This window comes from Hypomesus transpacificus, chromosome 6 (assembly GCF_021917145.1).
Source record: "Hypomesus transpacificus isolate Combined female chromosome 6, fHypTra1, whole genome shotgun sequence".
NCBI classification, from domain to species: domain Eukaryota; kingdom Metazoa; phylum Chordata; class Actinopteri; order Osmeriformes; family Osmeridae; genus Hypomesus; species Hypomesus transpacificus.
The window spans coordinates 14,386,782-14,405,209 of NC_061065.1; the positions used below are offsets into that span (position 1 = coordinate 14,386,782).

The 18,428-nt window shown below is 47.6% G+C and overlaps 3 protein-coding genes across 3 annotated transcripts; 2 read left to right on the forward strand and 1 right to left on the reverse strand.

Moving 5' to 3' along the window:
* Positions 1-254: 254 nt before the first annotated feature.
* On the forward strand, positions 255-11,287 carry parp1 (poly (ADP-ribose) polymerase 1). The gene is made up of 22 exons (XM_047021981.1): positions 255-528; positions 1,176-1,338; positions 1,586-1,701; positions 2,081-2,295; positions 4,864-5,077; positions 5,463-5,639; positions 5,788-5,950; positions 6,063-6,203; positions 6,347-6,586; positions 6,738-6,803; positions 6,909-7,041; positions 7,240-7,435; positions 7,625-7,753; positions 7,859-7,942; positions 8,314-8,436; positions 8,571-8,699; positions 8,850-8,948; positions 9,067-9,219; positions 9,689-9,816; positions 9,905-9,966; positions 10,199-10,313; positions 10,480-11,287. Exons 1-22 carry the CDS (start codon positions 406-408, stop codon positions 10,559-10,561), a joined length of 3,051 nt encoding a protein of 1,016 aa, XP_046877937.1. The 5' UTR covers positions 255-405; the 3' UTR covers positions 10,562-11,287.
* Positions 2,302-4,855, reverse strand: LOC124468934 (adenosine receptor A1-like). The gene has a single exon (XM_047021982.1). It carries the CDS (start codon positions 3,787-3,789, stop codon positions 2,668-2,670), a length of 1,122 nt encoding a protein of 373 aa, XP_046877938.1. The 5' UTR covers positions 3,790-4,855; the 3' UTR covers positions 2,302-2,667.
* Positions 11,288-11,704: 417 nt separating the features above from the next.
* On the forward strand, positions 11,705-18,370 carry lin9 (lin-9 DREAM MuvB core complex component). The gene is made up of 15 exons (XM_047021501.1): positions 11,705-11,756; positions 12,714-12,746; positions 13,089-13,180; positions 13,471-13,581; positions 13,847-13,977; positions 14,283-14,408; positions 14,684-14,841; positions 14,931-15,064; positions 15,403-15,528; positions 15,811-15,912; positions 16,037-16,117; positions 16,359-16,484; positions 16,702-16,884; positions 17,085-17,182; positions 17,341-18,370. The coding sequence occupies exons 1-15, from the start codon at positions 11,726-11,728 to the stop codon at positions 17,444-17,446; spliced, it is 1,638 nt and encodes a 545-aa protein (XP_046877457.1). The 5' UTR covers positions 11,705-11,725; the 3' UTR covers positions 17,447-18,370.
* The last annotated feature ends 58 nt before the right edge of the window (positions 18,371-18,428 follow it).

Genomic DNA, 18,428 nt, shown 5'->3' on the forward strand with positions numbered 1-18,428 from the left:
TTGGCTGAATGTTGAGAAGATGGTTGCTTGCTGTTCCTTGAAATTGTTTGCACATTCATTATGACGCTTTTGTAGCCTACTTCCAAAATTACAAGAACAAGACCAATATATTATTAACAAAAAATTTAAAAATAGAGCGCTTGTTATTGCGTCTTAAAAATACTTTATGACATGTGGTCTTCTTGAATCGAATTGCTCAGTATTTGACTTTCTGTGTCTGTTTTAAGAATTCATGACGACTCACTTTAATTTGATTGCTTTTCCCTGCGATTCTACGCGGGTACGCTGCACGCGGGCTTCCCTCCCAGGCTGCAAGCTGCGACCTCATTGTGATTGTTGTGGCTACTGATCGTAAAGTTAGATTCGCCATCTATTAATCTTACCCTGTTTCAGAATCAAAAAAGTATGGCTGATTCACAGGACGACAAGCTTTACAAAGCCGAATATGCGAAAAGCGGACGTGCATCATGCAAGAAATGCAAAGAAAATATTGCAAAAGACTCACTGCGAATGGCTATCATGGTGCAGGTATGTGCCAACGTCGGTCTTTAAGTACAGACATTGGACAATTCAATGTCGTTATGAATTGCTTGCATTCATTTGTACGCTACTGTGCAGGTTGAGTCAAGAAGAAAATAACTCATTAAACTGCTTACATACTTTCTATTGGCCTGTCCCATCGTTATTTCATCGGTGCTTGCGATGATAGGCCCTCATTTGCGTATAAGTAGCTTCGCAGTCTGGGATTGAATGAAAGGGATTTGATTCCTAAGGACCTGTGTCTGTTCTGTGGATAAAGTATAGGCCCAGACACAATACATATTACTTCTAGCATTTATTCATCATTAAATGCAGTTAAATCTGAACGTTAAGTTTAGCTAACCAGCTGTATGACAATTATTGTAAGTACAGCTGTTCTTGCAAAAGGCAGTCACCAAGTTCTTACTCTCTTGTATGAGGTGATTAAAAACGACAAGAATAAGTTGCTTGCAGTTATGATATATAACAAGTATATTAAGTAAAAGTTGTACATATGGGGCTTACTTGGGAAAGGTGATCAGCAAATCCCTCTAACTTCTTGAACTATTTACTTTATATGAATTTACAAAAACTGAAGAAAGCAATTATAAGGACATCATGATTGAACCCTCTCCTTGTGGTCTTGTCCTCCACAGTCCCCTATGTTTGATGGGAAGGTTCCTCACTGGCACCACTTCTCCTGTTTCTGGCTGAGGGCGGCCGCTCAGTCCACGGCTGACATCGCCGGCTTCTCTGACCTCCGCTGGGAAGACCAGGAGAAGGTCACCAAAGCCATCGAGACCGGAGGAGCAGCAGGAGGTCAGACTTCAACCTTTGACCTAACTAGGTGCCATATATCAGTACAAAGTGTCAGTCAGATCAGGGTCCCCCATCCTAACCCTGCATCTAATAAACCTGTGGTACATTGTTGGCCTGCTGTGGCCCAGGTGATGAAAATAAAAAATCGGTATACATTTGTGAAATAAGATGCATTGACAAGTGAAGTGAACCAGAGGTAAAAGGTCAACTAGTTATGTTCTTCCTACAACACTCCCTTCTTTCATAGGGAAAGGGGATGCCAAGGGCGGGGCCAAGGGAGAGAAAACGCTGAATGACTTTGCGGTGGAGTACGCCAAATCCAATCGCAGCACATGCAAAGGGTGTGAGCTGAAAATTGAAAAGGTAAGAGTAGTAATTTTTATATATATCAATGGTTACATAATCATTTTACAGTACTTTCAAATCAATTACTTTCCAAGAAATAGAATAATAATAAGTCTCTAGACATGCATATTAGTCCTGTTTATACTGTTTAAAAGAGACTCCTGTTCAGTATCCCCAACACTGTCCTATACAGTAATTATACAATGCCAGAATGCAATTGTTGGGGCATTTACATGTCCTAGGACTCTGTCACGAAAACAACCGTTAAACTCCCAAGATGACATAGAAACACAGTGCAACGACAAAGAGATAACAGAAACATATACGGTAGGCAAACTTGCAAAGCACCATATCCAGTGTGAGTGAAGTGTTCCCCGGGCCCCTCCTCCTGCTGCAGGACCAGATCCGGGTCTCCAAGAAGACGGTGGACCCAGAGAAGCCCCAGCTGGGCCTGATTGACCGCTGGTACCACACGGCGTGCTTCGTGGGCCGCAGGGAGGAGCTGGCCTTCAAACCCGAGTACAGCGCCGCCCAGCTGAAGGGCTTCAACACGCTGAGGGCCGAGGACAAGGAGGAGCTGAAAAGGAAGCTGCCCGCCGTCAAGGCTGAGGGGTGAGAGGGGTTTGTGCCGTCGCCGCCATGGCGCTGCTGTCTGTTAAAAGGTGTAGGGAAGCAAGGACAACAGTGCAGTGCTATTTCTTTAACCCGGGGTAGTTCAACAGCTAGAACAGGGATTCTTTTCAATGACATAAGTCTATTTACACACCGGTGGATATACATTCAGGAGCACTTTGAGTTTTTTCATACCACATCTGACCTGAGTTGACAGCTAAACAAAACGGTTGCTTCACCTCCCGTGTCCACCAGCCCTAGCTTTACTTGAATTGCGGTCAGGGCCCACTTGTGTACATTACTCACATGGTAGCTCGTCGGACCTCAAATACATAGTGTCTCACGACCAACGATGTGACCTAGACGGGCTACTTAACCCCTGGCGGCCCCGCCCCCATCGCAGCTGGGCCCCTCCTGTCCGTCCCCCATCGTCCGGCAGCAGAGGAAGATGGCCTTGAAGGACTCCCTGAAGACCTTCATCTTGTAGGCGTAGAGGAAGGGGTTGACGGCCGAGTTGGCATGGGAGAGGATGATGGCGGTGAGCAGCAGCTCCAGGGGCACGGGGCAGCGCGGGCACAGCAGCAGGAAGCAGTTGATGACGTGCAGCGGGATCCAGCACGCCGTGAACAGGAAGAGCACCAGGAAGAGCGAGGTGGCCGTCTTCAGCTCCTTCTTCATGTTGGCCGCCCGCGCCGCCTGCCCCTCGGCCACGCCCGCGCCGCCGACGCGCCGCTCGGTGGCGATGCGCCGCATCTGCCGCTTGACCGTCAGGAAGATCTGCGCGTAGATCAGGAACATGACCACCAGGGGCGCCAGCACGCAGGCGAAGAAGTTGAAGTAGACCATGTAGGTCATGTCCACCACCAGCACGAAGAAGCAGTAGCCCGACTCGGGTGGCGTCTTGTGCCAGCCCATCAGCGGCACCAGGCCGATGAGGAACGCCAGGACCCACGTCACCAGGATGACCAGGACGGCGTTGCGCGGCGTCATCAGCGTGTGGTAGCGGAACGGCATGAAGATGGCCACGTAGCGCTCCACGGCCACGGCCAGCAGGCTGAAGATGGAGCTCTGGGTCAGCATGATGAGCACGCTCAGCATGAGCAGGCACAGGTAGAGGTCGTGGCGGGGCACGCCCACGCCCGTCAGGATGGCGCACGGGATGGCCAGCGCCCCCACGCAGATGTCGGCCACGGCCAGGGACACCAGGAAGTAGTTGGTGACCGTGCGCAGCTTCCTGTTGAGCCCCACGGCGGCGCACACCAGCAGGTTGCCCACGGTGGAGAGGATGGCGATGACCAGCTCTGCCGCCATGTAGGGCACGTTGGGGGACACCACCACATCAGAGGAGGGAGGGGCTGAAGAGAGGGAGGAAAGGGTGGAGGACTGGGTGGAGGTGGAGAAGTTCCAGAGAGGTTGCTGGGATGGAGTGGAGGACAGGGTCGAGGTGTTGTTGAAAGAGGAGTTGTTCATGGTGCTGGTGATGTTGGCGTACATTCTCCTAAAGAGACAAAGACGAGAAATTTGATAAAAATAATATTCATGGCTACCGTGTGAGGCAATTTATTTGCATAACTTTGACTAAAAATAATATTCATGGCTACCGTGTGAGGCAATTTATTTGCATAAGTTTGACTAGGAAAAAGGAACAACAGCTACTGGTCAAAACTTTCAAAATGTTTTCGTCTCGTCTTCTCTCTAAACAACAAAAACACACCACTAAATCAGAAGCACTACTTACCCAAATAGCCAGATGATATCAAAGTGGAATACTGGAGTAGGTCGAGAGCTTTTCCGGTGTGTTCCCTCTGAATCTCAGTCGTCGGTAGAAAGAGTCAATATTGATCTGAAGCCGTATCGCTACCTCAACTGAGATCACGACCCACCCTCGCCCACACTGCCCTGTGGATGCACACCTTCCTCAATGTGTCTCAGAGTGGCTATGACATGTGTTATATAGACTTCACCTCTCCCTGATCTTACTGCAGGGGAGTTGAATGTTTTCTGCATGCGTTTCTCGTTCGGCTCCAGAGAATTAGATGGTGACCTTCATGGGAGAGTCATTAGGAAGAAGGACGGTACAAGGTGTGTTTTCTGTCTTTGTCTGCCCTGTTTGTCTGCCCTGTGTGCGTGCGTGTGTGTGTTCACGTGTCATTGTGTGGGTGTTGGTGGGGGTTTAGAAGGCAGTGCCAGGCCTCTGGGAGGCTGGTTAATTTCAGTCCTGATGGACAAGGATGGTGACATGTCCGGTGGTCTGTGGGGACACACACACATGTGCGTACTTGTTTTGGATTGTCTGAGGAGAGAGAGGGACACTAATGGGTTCCACTGATGAGTGAAGGTGTCTGGGCTGTTTGTGCAAGCGTGCATCGATCTCGCTCCCTCACGGCCTCATTTAGGAAGCTCATTTAGAAGTTTCTTCAGGGGAAGTGAAGTTGTCAACAGTCAAATGTTTCCAAGGAGGGGGGATAAGCCTACAATTTAATTAGTCTCATTAAAGAACGTGTGACTCGAGTCGGAAATGACCTGCTCACATTTATGAACTAAATCGGACATCTCTTATCTGGTCAGGAAGAGGAAGGCCGACGTGGTGGACGGCGATGCGGGCTCCAAGAAGCAGAAGAAGGAGGCGGAGGAGGAGAAGAAGAAGCTGGAGCTGCAGATGAAGGAGCAGAGTCAGCTGGTGTGGGGCATCAAGGACAAGCTGAGGCAGTTCTGCTCCACCAACGACATGAAAGAGCTGCTCATCGCCAACGGGCAGGAGGTGCCCTCTGGAGAGTCCAACGTAAGGAATCGGCCCACTGTTTGTGTCTGTACTTCTCTCGTTTTCAATGTCCGTTCAATTTTCTAAGTGCTTTATTGGCCTGTTGAGATTTCAAAGATTGCCAAAACATGCTAGACACTAGTATACATACATAAAACACCTTCTCTCTATTTCAGCCTTTTGCCTTACTCTTTGTCCCTGCCTTTTTTTCTCTCGGTACCCCTCTTCTTGCTAACATTTTAGATGGCTGTGCTTCTATTTAGACTCATGTCACTGGGCCTGGTCCATCTTCCGAAACCCAATCTCTTCACGTCTCTGTGATTGATCCATAATCCACAGTGTATTCACAGAGGCCATGCTATGGCTAGCATGAGGATGTGTGTCATGTCCAAGCTGTGTGTCTCAGGTCGTGGACTGCCTGGCTGACTGCATGGCGTTCGGGGCGCTCAAGCCCTGCGAGGAGTGCAAGGGCCAGCTGGTGTTCAAGAGCGACGCCTACTACTGCACCGGAGACATCTCCGCCTGGACCAAGTGCGTCGTCAAGACCCAGACGCCCAACCGCAAGGACTGGCTCACGCCCAAGGTCGGTCCCTCGTTTTTCATTGGCCTGTGAGCCGTGCTGTTAGGAAACCTTGAATGGTTGGGGGAATGGAGTGAAGAGTTAGATGAAGGAAAAGAAGAAAGCAAAGCTTTTTTCCATGACTGGTGACAACTCCTCTGTGTCGTCCCAGGAGTTCCATGAGGTCCCCTTCCTCAAGAAGTTCAAGTTCAAGAGGCAGGACCGGCTGTTCCCCAAGGTGGCTCCAGCTCCGCCCACCGCCACGTCTGCAGCCCGGCCCGTCCCCAGTGCCTCCAGCGCCCCCAGCAGGCCCCTCCCAGAAGGAGCCCCCGCAGGTGAGGGGAACACCCGTAGGGGACATGTGACTTTCCTCCCGTCACTGAGCAGGTGATAGTAAGCCCCTTAATGACGATGGTGACTCAATCTGCGTGTGTGCCTGCTCTGTAGACAAGCCCCTGACAGGTATGAAGCTGCTGACCGTGGGCAAACTTTCCAAGAACAAGGACGAGCTGAAGACTGCCGTCGAGGATCTGGGCGGGAAGATCACCAGCACCGCCAATAAGGCTGCTCTCTGCCTCAGCACCAAGAGTGAGTGGCCAATCAACACACACAGGGTGGATGCAAGCAGCTGCATGCAGATGACAACCAGTCAATTGTAAAAAAACTTTTTAACTCTCCAAAGACAAAGTTATGGTTAATTGACACATTCTCTGCTCTTGTCTCTCTCCCAGAGGAAGTGGAGAAGATGAGTAAAAAGATGGAGGAGGCGAAAGAAGCTGGTGTGCGTGTCGTTTCTGAGGACTTCCTCAAAGACATCAAGTCCTCAGGCAAGGGCGTCCAGGAGCTTGTCTCCCTGCACGGGATATCCTCCTGGGGGGCCGAGGTCAAACTGGAGCCCCAGGCTCCAGCAGCGGCCTCCAAGTCTGGACCTCCGGCCGCCAAGAGCACGGGGAGAGTGAAAGAGGAGGAGGGTATGTACATGGCCGTAGAGGGTTCTGAATAGAACGTGGAGGCATACAGATGGTTAACACCAGTAATGTCTTGAAGTACATTGCGATAGCAACCATCCTTTTAAAAGATACGAATGTTGTTGTACTAAAAGTGTTCTTACTCATGTTCCAGGTAGCAGCAAAGCCAAGAAGATGAAACTGACAGTGAAGGGAGGAGCAGCGGTGGACCCTGACTCAGGTGTGTGTGAGCCTGTGTGAGTCCGTGTGTCTTCTGCACTCTCGAGATTTAAAGCGTTCAAACACTCAACCACAAATATCCTTGGCTTGTGTCTCGACTGCTCAGGTCTGGAGAACAGCGCCCATGTGCTGGATCAGAACGGGAAGATCTACAGCGCCACGCTGGGTCTGGTGGACATCGTCAGGGGCACCAACTCCTACTACAAACTGCAGCTTCTGGAGGATGACGTGCACAAACGGTCAGTGAGGGTCACCGCTGAGAGGGACGGTCTGCACACTTTTACACCTGTTGATTCTCCCGTGCTGAATACTGAATATAAACAGATAAGAGATACAGGTTTGGGGCTAGTAGATGGTTGAGCATCTTGGATACATTTGAATACTCCATGTTTTTTTCTTTTTCTAGCCCTTTCTTTAACTCTCTCGTCTGATTGTAGGTATTGGGTGTTCAGGTCATGGGGCAGAGTGGGCACCACTATTGGGGGCAACAAGCTTGACAAGTTCCATGATAAGAACTCTGCCATGGACAACTTCCTGGGGGTTTATGAAGAGAAGACAGGCAACGCCTGGGGCTCCTCCCACTTCACAAAATACCCAAACAAGTTCTACCCCCTGGAGATCGACTATGGTCAGGTAATGAGCTAACTCCCATAATTCTGGATTCACTTCCAGACATACCACAACCCTAGCTCGCACTTCAAACTAACAAGAAATGTATAAAACCCGTTCCAAGTGAATGCACCAGGATCAGGCTCAGCCTAAGTGCCCTGATTGGTTCAGCAAACACCTGATTGGTCGTTGTGGCGTTGTTTTGCTCACCAGGATGAGGAAGCGGTGAAGAAGCTCACAGCTAGCGCTGGCACCAAATCCCGGCTGGCCAAGCCTGTCCAGGAGCTCATCAGAATGATCTTTGATGTAGAGAGCATGAAGAAGGCCATGGTGGAGTTTGAGGTGGGGAGAAGTTTTAAGCGTGCTCGTGCTGATAGAAACGTATGGTTCATGGGGGCAATGTAGTATGTCAGTGGTTTTGTGAAATGGCCCCTTGCTCTCCTCCAGATTGACCTTCAGAAGATGCCCCTGGGGAAGCTGAGCAAGAGGCAGATCCAGAGTGCCTACGCCCTCCTCAGTGAGGTCCACCAGGTCAGCGGCCTACACACGCCCTCTGGGTCCCACTTATCAGTGCTGTGGTTCCCTTTCTGTCCCCTGAGGCCTGGGCTCTTGGACACAGGTTGAGACAGGTTTTGGTCTCAAGCCCTTTTTCAATGAGGATGTCTTGTCTGAAGTCTTGGGTTAGCCTCACACCTGCCTGAAGGGAACCTTTCTGCATTCCTCCATGTGCTTTTCCTTACATTGAAAGCTAGCTTTTCGGTGGCTTAAAGTGGTGTTTATAAAAGGTGGTAGTTGCATTCAGTGACTCTGCAAGTCTGAGACCCCGAGTTCAATCCCCAAAATGGGGTGGAAGTGACTCCACCTGCTCCACTAACGGCCCTGCCGTTGTTCTGTCTGTTTAGGCTGTAACTGACAGTGCTTCAGAGTCCCAGGTCCTGGATCTGTCCAACCGCTTCTACACCCTCATACCTCACGACTTCGGCATGAAGAAACCGCCCCTGCTCAGTAACCTGGACTACATCCAGGTACGATCGCCCGAGTGCTCCCTCTCTTCCGGCTCTTTCCCTGCTCTCATCCTTCTCGTGGTTAGTGTCGCGAGCCTGCAGGGGAGGGAGAGAACTAGCAGTTTATTTTCCACCCATGACTTCCCGTTGGGCAGGCTAAGGTTGAGATGCTGGACAACCTGCTGGACATCGAGGTGGCGTACAGTCTGCTGAGAGGTGGAGCAGAGGACAACAAGAAAGACCCCATCGACATCAACTATGAGAAACTCAAGACCAAGATCGAGGTGTGGATCTTTTTTATTCCGACTGTTCTCATTTTTGAATTCGACGGTCACAGTTTCAGCATGTTCCCCTTGACTCGAGGTACATCATTGTTTGACCACACAGTAAGGTGTCAACTGTCTGTTTTTTTTCCGTTTTTTTTTCTTCTTTAGGTTGTTGACAAGAGCACCAAAGAAGCAGAAATCCTTCTGCAGTATGTTAAGAACACACACGCCGCTACGCACAACACCTACACACTGGAAGTAGAAGAGGTAAGTGACACAAGTTTTACTTTCATCACATGTGAGGGTGATCTGTTTTTTTTATATCTACCAAATGACCATATATGGTTTATTTTGTGATGGGTTACTTTTCCCTCTCGCCTGCTAGATCTTCAAGATAGTCAGGGAAGGAGAGTACCAGAGGTACCGTCCCTTCGAAGAACTGCCCAATCGCCAGCTGTTGTGGCATGGCTCTCGCACCACCAACTACGCTGGCATCATGTCCCAGGGTCTGCGTATCGCCCCACCAGAAGCTCCAGTGGTGAGTGTTTGGATGTTTTCACATATAGTCTTCTTTTCTTTTCTTTATTTTTTTTACACACCGAACTCGGTCCTCTTAAAGTGGACCAACAAAAAGGAACTTGGTTCATTTGAAAGAGGACTTGGTTCTTTGTCTGGAACACTTGAGCTTTGATGGTGCCTCAGTCCTCCTGTTCCCACTCTCTGGAGCTCAGACCTTTACTGCTTTGGATTATGGGTAGTCTTTGATTTTCTTTTCCTCATTTTATCTAATTTCAAATTTTATACATTTCTGCGCGTGGTAGACAATTGCCGTTTGATGTGTTATTTGTTCCGTATCTGGAGAAGAGCAGTAGTTTCTTCAGAGGGCTGAAAGGGACCAAGTGTGATAACACCCTCATTCTAAATCCTACATTGCCACCTGCTGCTCAGGATGCCGAATGACATGATGGAATTGTAGTCCTACTTATAATTGTGTTTGAACTTTCTAGACCGGTTACATGTTCGGAAAAGGTGTGTACTTTGCCGACATGGTGTCCAAGAGTGCCAACTACTGCCACACCTCTCAGTCAGACCCGGTGGGTCTCCTTCTACTGGGAGAGGTTGCCCTCGGCAACATGTGAGTCACAGACCCTCAACTTTATGTACTTCTTATGAGCGAACCAATACATTGTGAAATTATTCACATTTGATATTTATTTACACAGGCATGAGCTGAAGAAGGCTTCACACATCACAAAGCTACCCAAGGGCAAACACAGTGTTAAAGGTATTAAACATGGGTTTGATTTTGTTTTTTGTTTTTCATAACCATGTCATGTGTAATCAATGGGTTTAGCACATCTACAGCAAAGAAAAATGCACAAAGTCCTAGTATGTCTTATAAGCTATACGAAATGTAGGCTAGATGCCCATTAAAAGAGTTTTTATTTCAAGAAAGGAGTCCTCTTTATCACTGCTATGTGACTTCAGGACATGTTTACCCCTTCTCCTTGTGCTAGGTGTGGGTAGAACTGCCCCTGACCCTAACGCCACAGTCACCTTAGATGGGGTGCAAGTGCCTCTGGGAAAAGGCACCAACACCAACATCGAAGACACGAGCCTGCTGTACAACGAGTATCCTTTGCTAGCCCTCATCTCTGCTGTCTGCTTTAGGAATATCAGCATTACAATGTTTTTGGCTCATTTAATAGCGCGAAAGATACGGACATGCATTGTGATAGTAATGGTGATTTGTGTGCAGTTTGTCTCCAGCATGTTTCCCTTCACCATGCTACTCCAGATACATCGTGTACGATGTGGCCCAGGTAAACCTGAAGTACCTGCTGAAGACCAAGTTCAACTACCAGACCTCACTGTGGTGAGAGGTTGGTCTTTGACCAGACCTGCTCTCGATGTGGAGTGAAGAGGCCACCACTGTGGTGTCCAAAACCCCTCCGGCTTCAAGACCCGTACTCCGCAATGGAGGACATTTTTGACTGTGGAGCAATACTATGACATTTTTGGTTTTCACTGGATCTTAAAATCCTAGCCACTGTACACGGCGTCATTGCAGTCGCTGCTAGCCGTCCATTGTTCTGCCCATCATCCTCCGCAGTCTCTGATGCTCTTTGGAAACCAGTGTTTCAGAGCTCAGTAGGGTTCAATTGAGGCACATCCCATAAAACATCGTTTTAAATAAGTGAAACGCCATCTTTTATTTTTGTATTTCTTATTTCCAACACCTGTGCAATTTGGCTGTTGAGGTTATTTCGCATACTGTAAGTTTTCACTCCTCTGCATAAAGTCTTGCAACACCAACATTTTGGACAGGAAGGTAGGCATTGACTAGGTTAAGTTGGTAGATATTAGCTGGCAACAAGTATGGTGCATATATAAACCATGGCTAAATCTCCATAGTGACCACTGATAAATACATACTGTAGTAGACTGCAAGGATTACATTTTAAGTTGGGACCGTGTAATAGGCTGTTTTGTTTGTTTCTCTGAGTGTTTGTCAAGGTAGACTTTGGGAGAAACAAAGTTTGTGCTTAAATCTCTAGATGTATGTTAACTGACAACTGTAAAATAAATGCTTGATTATGATTGTTGTTGATGTTTTTCTCAGTCATTTTATTGGTCTTGGCCCAAACTCGCTTTTTCTGATGTTTTCCCCTTAACAGAATTAAGTCTTGGGGAATATTGCTTCAGAGTGGCAACACTTGTTGAAAATGTAAGACTAATATTTTAAGGTTTGATGTTCAAGATATCCTGTAGTTGAAGCACTAGTGTTGTGAAGGAAACGTCTATAATTGGAGGATTAACCAAGTGCTCCATAGGTTTCCCATATAGACTTAAATGTCAGATATGTGACAGTTTAATTCAAGCAATGTTTGCCACAAATGCTGGGGATATAAAAAATATATTTGCTTGCCAAAAAATATTGGGTTTCAGTATTCCGCCGAAGTCAAATTGCCCTCCAAATACTCTCTGTCCCAGAATGCACCTTGACAATAGGGTCTTTGAAAAAGCGGCGCGGCTAAGTCAAGATGGCGGAGATGGACCAGCTGTTAGATGAGAGTGAGTAACAACATTAATTTAAAAGGAGTTTTAAGTTATGAAGGCCAATTTACGAGGCAATTTTTTGTTGTATTAATGTGATGGAATATTATTACTCATCAAATAATATTCGTGTCTTCTTCTTGAGGCGTTTTTAAAGTCGTTTTGTACACGTCAAAGAATCCGATCTGCAAGTCAGTTAGCTAGCAACGTAGCTCGCTAGCTGGCTAACGCTTTTTATTGCAGCCTGCATGTACAGCTGTATGGCTAGCTTGGTAAGGAGCTTGTTGTGCATTAGCTGACATGCTAACTTACTAGCTGCTCTAAAAATAATGTCGGCCATGGGCATTCTAGCTTCTCGAGACTGCACACCAAGCACCAGCTCTTTGAACTGGCTAGCGTTAGCTATTCATTTGTTTTTGTGTTGTTCTTGCTAGATACTAGATAGTAAATATTTTACCCATGTCACATATTATGTATCAATCAATGGTCTGTAAGCCAAATGACAGACGGTGTTGATGTTGATAATAAGTTGGTAGCTAGCTAAGGGTTTAATGATCATCCGGAGACTAATCTATATGGCTTTATTATTAACCAGCAAAGTGGCTTGAGGATTTATTACCACGTTAACAATAAGAACAAATGGCTCACTCACCAGGTTTGATCTGTCATGTAACATAAATCGTGTTAAGGGTACCTCTATTACAGTACTTGCTGTCATCCTATGAGAGAATGAAAGGTTACATGGTTGACAGATTTATTATAAAATAGTCTCCAACTATATGACCAAACCCGATTACTAGTATAATAAACTAATAGTGTATATCATTGTCAGGTGTAAATTAAGTGATATTCCTTTAATTAACGGATTGTGAATGCAAAATCACATATGATACATTTGATTTATGAAATATTTAATTTTGAAGACATATTAACGGTGACCCTCTCCAACTAATGCCCCATGGCTCTTTGTTGCAGGCTCTTCGGCTGAGGCTCTGGTCAGCTTGAAAGGTAGTGCATTTAGTTGTAAACAGTGAGGGACTAATCATGTCCCTGTAACCTTGTGCATGCCGTTCCCCATACTCATTTGCATCTTGATGGTTTGCCTTCATAGACCCCGTACATCCTGCAGATTTCCGTCCCTCATTGGGTTAGGCATATTGGATAGCCTTTTATAACAGAGTATATCAACTGGGACGTTCGGTTGTGTGATTAGTTTTCTTGTCATCGTGTTCTGTGTCTGTCTGTTGCATTTGTATGTGGCTGTCCATTGTTTTATACCCCAGACATAAAGAAAGCAAGTTGTTGTATAGGGGTTTGTGTCCTTATATCAGCGAATGTCTGAATTTCCAGAGGGCAGCTTGTCAAACAGTCTGAATGAGAAAAGCAGCCTACCAAGAGCTCACAATACCAGAGGACGTCACTCCCTGGCAACCATGGACACGGTGAGAGAGCTAATCATATTTATCTAGACATTAGACCTCTAATCTACAAGAAAGGCCTATTCAAAGTCTGTGTCTGGTGATGCAATCAGCATCAAGGCGTCGGTAAATGCATCCCCTCCAGTCCACTTTGAGTCTTCAGTTCATCCTTGATGATTGTTGATCACAGTGATGCATTACAAACCATCGATATAATCTTGAATAGCATAGTGGATTGAGAGGGGATCGATCCGTCTCCTGTTAATAGTTGGAGTTTGGTCAGGATGCACTGACGTGTATGTCTGCCTGTGCAGCCCACGCGGAGCTCCAAGAGGAGCCGTCTGTTCCGGGAGGAGGAAGAGCAGCAGCCCCGCCTGCCCTCCAGGTCACCCAGGAGGAGCCAGAGAGTCACCACCCTACCCCAGGTGAGGGCTCCACTGCCACACGGCACCGCAGGACAATCCACTGTGTTCCCAAAGCTGTACTGTCCTGCTAGTTTGGCTGTTCAGCTCAGTCACTGCTGAAGTCGGCCCACCCAGGTGGACATCGGGGACAACCACATGGGCTGTTAGGGGTTAATGATAGTCTACGATGGCCCCTACAAAGTCTACGATGGCCCCTACGAACTGACTAGATCCGGTGTAGACATGGCTGTTGTTACCTCATGTGCCCTCCTTGCGTTTTCTGCAGAAGTTTGCCAGTGTGACCACCCCAGACAAGAAGGCCTCCCAGAGGATTGGGCTGAGGCTGAGGAACCTCCTCAAGCTGCCTAAGGCACACAAGTGGTGCATCTATGAGTGGTTCTACTCCAACATAGACAGGTAGGCTCCCACTTCCAACACCAACTTCAGGGCACTGGGAAGAAATGGTTAACGCATTCATTCAAGACAGGGAAATCTCTGACATTACACGTGCAAAGTATTTACATGCACTTAGTCTTCAATTATAGGTCATTAAAATGTATCTGGTATATTTGAACCAAAATGATTTGTGAAATTGTAGGCTTGTCTACAGAGGGTGTGAAACCATGTTTAAAGCAGATAAATGGATGGCCTAAAGAATTGAAAAATCTGTGCATGGATGAAATCTCTTCCTGACGATGCTGTCTCTGCCCTCTCCTGCCCAGGCCCCTATTTGAAGGGGACAACGACTTCTGCCTGTGTCTGAAGGAGTCCTTCCCCAACCTGAAGACCAGGAAGCTGACCCGGGTGGAGTGGGGCACCATCCGCAGACTGATGGGCAAGCCCAGACGGTACGGGACGACGCTGCCAGGGCTGTTAACCTGACCACATGTATACCGCTTGGTACTGGATCAAAGACGCTTACAAAGGAAGCCTTGTTGGCAACATAAGAAGATGGTTGTTGTCAGAGTTAAGGATATTGGACAAAGTCATAAACGATATGTTTGAAAAGAGGCAAAGCATCTTCCGAACAATCATTGTTTTCGGGCGTGCTGTTCCCTCGTTCTTCTGAGGCTGTTTGTAAACGTGGTTCCCCCTCTTCCCCCCCCCCCCCCCCCCCCTCCAGGTGCTCGTCTGCGTTCTTTGCGGAGGAGCGGACGGCGCTGAGGCAGAAGAGGCAGAAGATGCGCCTACTGCAGCAGAGGAAGCTGTCCGACGTGTCGCACTGCAAGGACCTCCCCGAGGAGATCCCCCTGCCTCTCATCATAGGAACCAAAGTCACCGGTAAAACACGCTCACTCAAACACACACACAGATTGTGCGTGTGTGTGTGAAAACACGCATACTTACCCGGTCGCATCTGTGTGCTCCAGCTCGACTGCGAGGGGTTCACGACGGCCTGTTCACCGGGCAGATAGACGCCGTGGACACCAGCGCCGCCACCTACCGCGTCACCTTCGACCGCAACGGCCTCGGAACGCACACCGTGCCCGACTACGAAGTGCTGGTACGGCCGCCAAAGACACCGGCGCATTTCACTCATCCTCATAGGGCTTTCGCGTATGGTGCGGCCAGGTGCAATACATGGTGAAGTATTGGGGGAGGAGCTGAGAGTGGGAGGCATAAGTGAATGATGGGTTAGCGTTTCTAATGCACACATTTGTACGCGTGATTCAGTCGTAACAATCGCCGGGCAAAACAAATGGAATGCGTCGTCGTATCGATGTGTGTTTGTAAACACACGTACAGTATAACGCATGCACATACTGTATGTCTTTGAGGACAGCTGAGCGATACGTCAACAGAGGTATTGAAGCTAGATTGTTTGTGTTGTTCCCTTGGCAGAGCAATGAGCCCAATGAGACGATGCCCATCTCGGCCTTCGCCCAGAAACAGCGGCCCTCACGCTTCCAGAACTTCCTGACTCCGCCCAGAGGGCCCTATCCCTCCTCCACAACTCCTGTCCTCATGGTAACAGTGGGAGGTTGCATTTAAAACGTTGTTAATGCTGAGGGGGATTACAACTTCAAAGACCAGGATGCACGGTTGTGGTTAAACCCATCTGAACAATGGTCTGCTTCTAAATTGATTTTTTTTTTTTTGGTGTTCACCAGTAGTAGTATCTTAAGTGTAAACGTTTACATTTGTCAAGAGTGATCATTGATTCTCTTTGTTTTCTACTCCATGAGCTCTGTCACCTAAACAAGTCTAAGAAAAGGCCAAATCTGACGCCCCTTTTTCCTCCCCGGACAGGACAACGACCCTCTCATCAGCCAGTCACCATGGAAGAGCAAGCTGGCCGGGACGGAGGGAGACACCCTGGGGGGGTTCCCCGTCAAGTTCCTGGTCCAAGTGGTGCGTCTCGTATCCCTTCCTCTGGGGAAACGCCCTCTGCCGTTTTCTGGCAGTTTCCATGAGTGTTTTGAGAAGCGTGTGGTGAGTGACTGGCATTAAAAGGCACTCTTCCATCTCCTCCCAGACGAGGCTCTCCAAGATCCTCATGATCAAGAAGGAACACATCAAGCACTTGAAGGACATGAACACGGAGGCTGAGAAAATGGTGCGCTCTTGGCATATTCTGTTTTCATCGCTGAACTTGTCCCCTTTTGCCAAATATTGCTTTCAAGTCCAGCTATCACGACATGAATTATTTTTCCGCCACGCAATTCTGTGTCCTTTCATGCAATTAGAACTGTGACAATGTCAAGAGTTTAGCTGATCTTGAGCCCCTTACTGCCAATCTAGCTGGCCCCTTGTTGTATTTGCCCTTGCGTTGGTATGTAACTGAGCTGTGTGTGCAGAAGTCCTACTCCATGCCCATCGGCCTGGACTTCCAGAAGCGCTACGCCACCACGGTGCTGGAGCTGGAGAGGCTCAACAAGGACCTCAACAAGGTTCTGCACCAGGTGCAGCAGTTCTGCTGCGAGGTGAGGGGAACCCTGATGTGCCTCGACACACGTCCTGTTTGGAAGCTCTCTCCGGGTTTCTCTTCCGTCTCTCTCGGTTTCTTGTCTTTGTTTGTCTGGGTTTCTCTCTCTCTCTTTTGTCTTTCTCCGTTTCTGTTGTTCCACCGTTTTCCAAGTCACAACTCATCTCTGGGGACGGCTCTGTGTTTACTGATTGTGTGTGTGTCCATGTGTCCAGCTGGCTCCAGACCAGGGCATGGCACCCGCTGACCGACCCACCGAGCTCCGGCGGCGCTGTGAGGAGGAGGCCCAGGAGATGGTGCAGCAGACCAACTCTCTACGGGACGAGCAGCAGTGTGTGTCCAACCCCAACCTCACCCACCTCGTCTCCGGCCTCACGGCCCTCCTGCTGCAGATTAAGGTTTGGGGACTTCCGGCCTCGCAGGACACAAATGCTTTGAGATGCCGTCTTCCCTTTAATCACCCACTCTCAGTGGGACTCAAGAAACGTCATTTCAAACCTTGCTTAGTGTTAGTCAATAGTTTACACACACAGAAATGCTGATGTTTCGGAATGGGATATTGTTGGTCTAACTGCCAGTTTGTTTACTTATATTCCAGTGTTTAGCTGAAGGAGGCGACCTGAATTCATTTGAGTTCAAATCCCTGACAGACTCTCTGAATGACATCAAGAGTTCGATAGACCCATCCAACCTCAGGTTTGTTTCCGCCCCAGCCTAAAGACATTAGTCGTTGTCAATGTCTCCTTCTCTAAGGAGAGGCCAGAAATGGTTTCATAAGGGCGGTGTAACTGTATCCATGAGGAGTGTACTAAGTTTGGGTGTGCGTGCTTGCCTGTCCTTTTTTTTTTCTCCAGTTGCTTCCAGAACAACGTGGAGATCCACGTGGCCCACATCCAGAGTGGCTTGAGTCAGCTGGGAAACCTGCATGCTTTTGCTGCGAACAACACCAACACGGTCTGAGCTCCCCTCAGCCCACACAGGCACGCTGCTCCCCTCAGCGCACGCTGCTCTTAAGACCCAGGGAGGGAGCTTTCATGCCCCATCTTAACTGACTGAAGCAAACAAAGATATGTTCATTGACTTAAGATGCCCCCTGAATTGGACTTCCAAATGAATTGCCCCCGTTTTCACGTGCCCAAATGTTTGTGTGATTGTGGGAGGATATCTTATTTCTTTTGAAGTCCAGCTTGTTTTTATTGTAGTTTGGAAAGAGGTTTTCCACTTCATGTCTCTAAAGAACCTGATCACTCTGTTAGGTGGCTTAGGGTCACGTATTTACAGAGCAAATTCCAGTTGTTGATATATTCTCTCATTTCATGTGCCATACAATACTTTGAGCAGTTTCTGTAATCCATATTTATTTATTTTTGAGAGGGGGTAGAAATTGTTATATTTGACCATTTTAAAGTTTCCCTGTGAGTCCATGTTTTGTGTTCCTTTACTCCACTGGTAGAAGACACAGGTGAAGCAAAATATTTTCTTGTAAAATAGTTTATTGTAGATATTTGTACAATACCTTTATGATTACTAGGATTTATCGTCCACATTTCTGCAATGTATTCAGAAATGGCTTTTGTATTTTTTGTGTGCACTGAAGAGATTTTGGTATTTTTCTAAATAAGAATTGTTGGTTTCTTTTCTGACACCACTGAGTAAAATGGATTTATCATTTTTAATTGGACATTGCTGTTGCTGCAACCTCACTGATACCTACATCACTGGTGTAACCTAAATTTGAGTGCTAAATTAACTAAAACAATGACTATCTGTTCTGAGAATATCCTTTTCACCATTGGTTTTGTAAAGCTGTATATGGGAATGTCGAGTGGCATTTGTAAATACTGTTGCTGTTTTTTTATACATTAAACACAGCAAAGCAAATTGCTATTTTCTCCTCTTGGCCGATCCTGTGTTTTGGAACTGTTGATAAAACAATTTGGAA

Coding starts and splice junctions, on each gene's coding strand:
- parp1 (XM_047021981.1), top strand. CDS start 406: ATGGCTGATTCACAGGACGACAAGCTTTACAAAGCCGAATATGCGAAA. Junction 7,436..7,624: donor TGGAGATCGACTATGGTCAG/GTAATGAGCTAA, acceptor TTTGCTCACCAG/GATGAGGAAGCGGTGAAGAA. Junction 7,943..8,313: donor TCCTCAGTGAGGTCCACCAG/GTCAGCGGCCTA, acceptor CTGTCTGTTTAG/GCTGTAACTGACAGTGCTTC.
- LOC124468934 (XM_047021982.1), bottom strand. CDS start 3,789: ATGTACGCCAACATCACCAGCACCATGAACAACTCCTCTTTCAACAAC.
- lin9 (XM_047021501.1), top strand. CDS start 11,726: ATGGCGGAGATGGACCAGCTGTTAGATGAGA. Junction 15,529..15,810: donor CCACAACTCCTGTCCTCATG/GTAACAGTGGGA, acceptor CTCCCCGGACAG/GACAACGACCCTCTCATCAG. Junction 15,913..16,036: donor TCAAGTTCCTGGTCCAAGTG/GTGCGTCTCGTA, acceptor ATCTCCTCCCAG/ACGAGGCTCTCCAAGATCCT.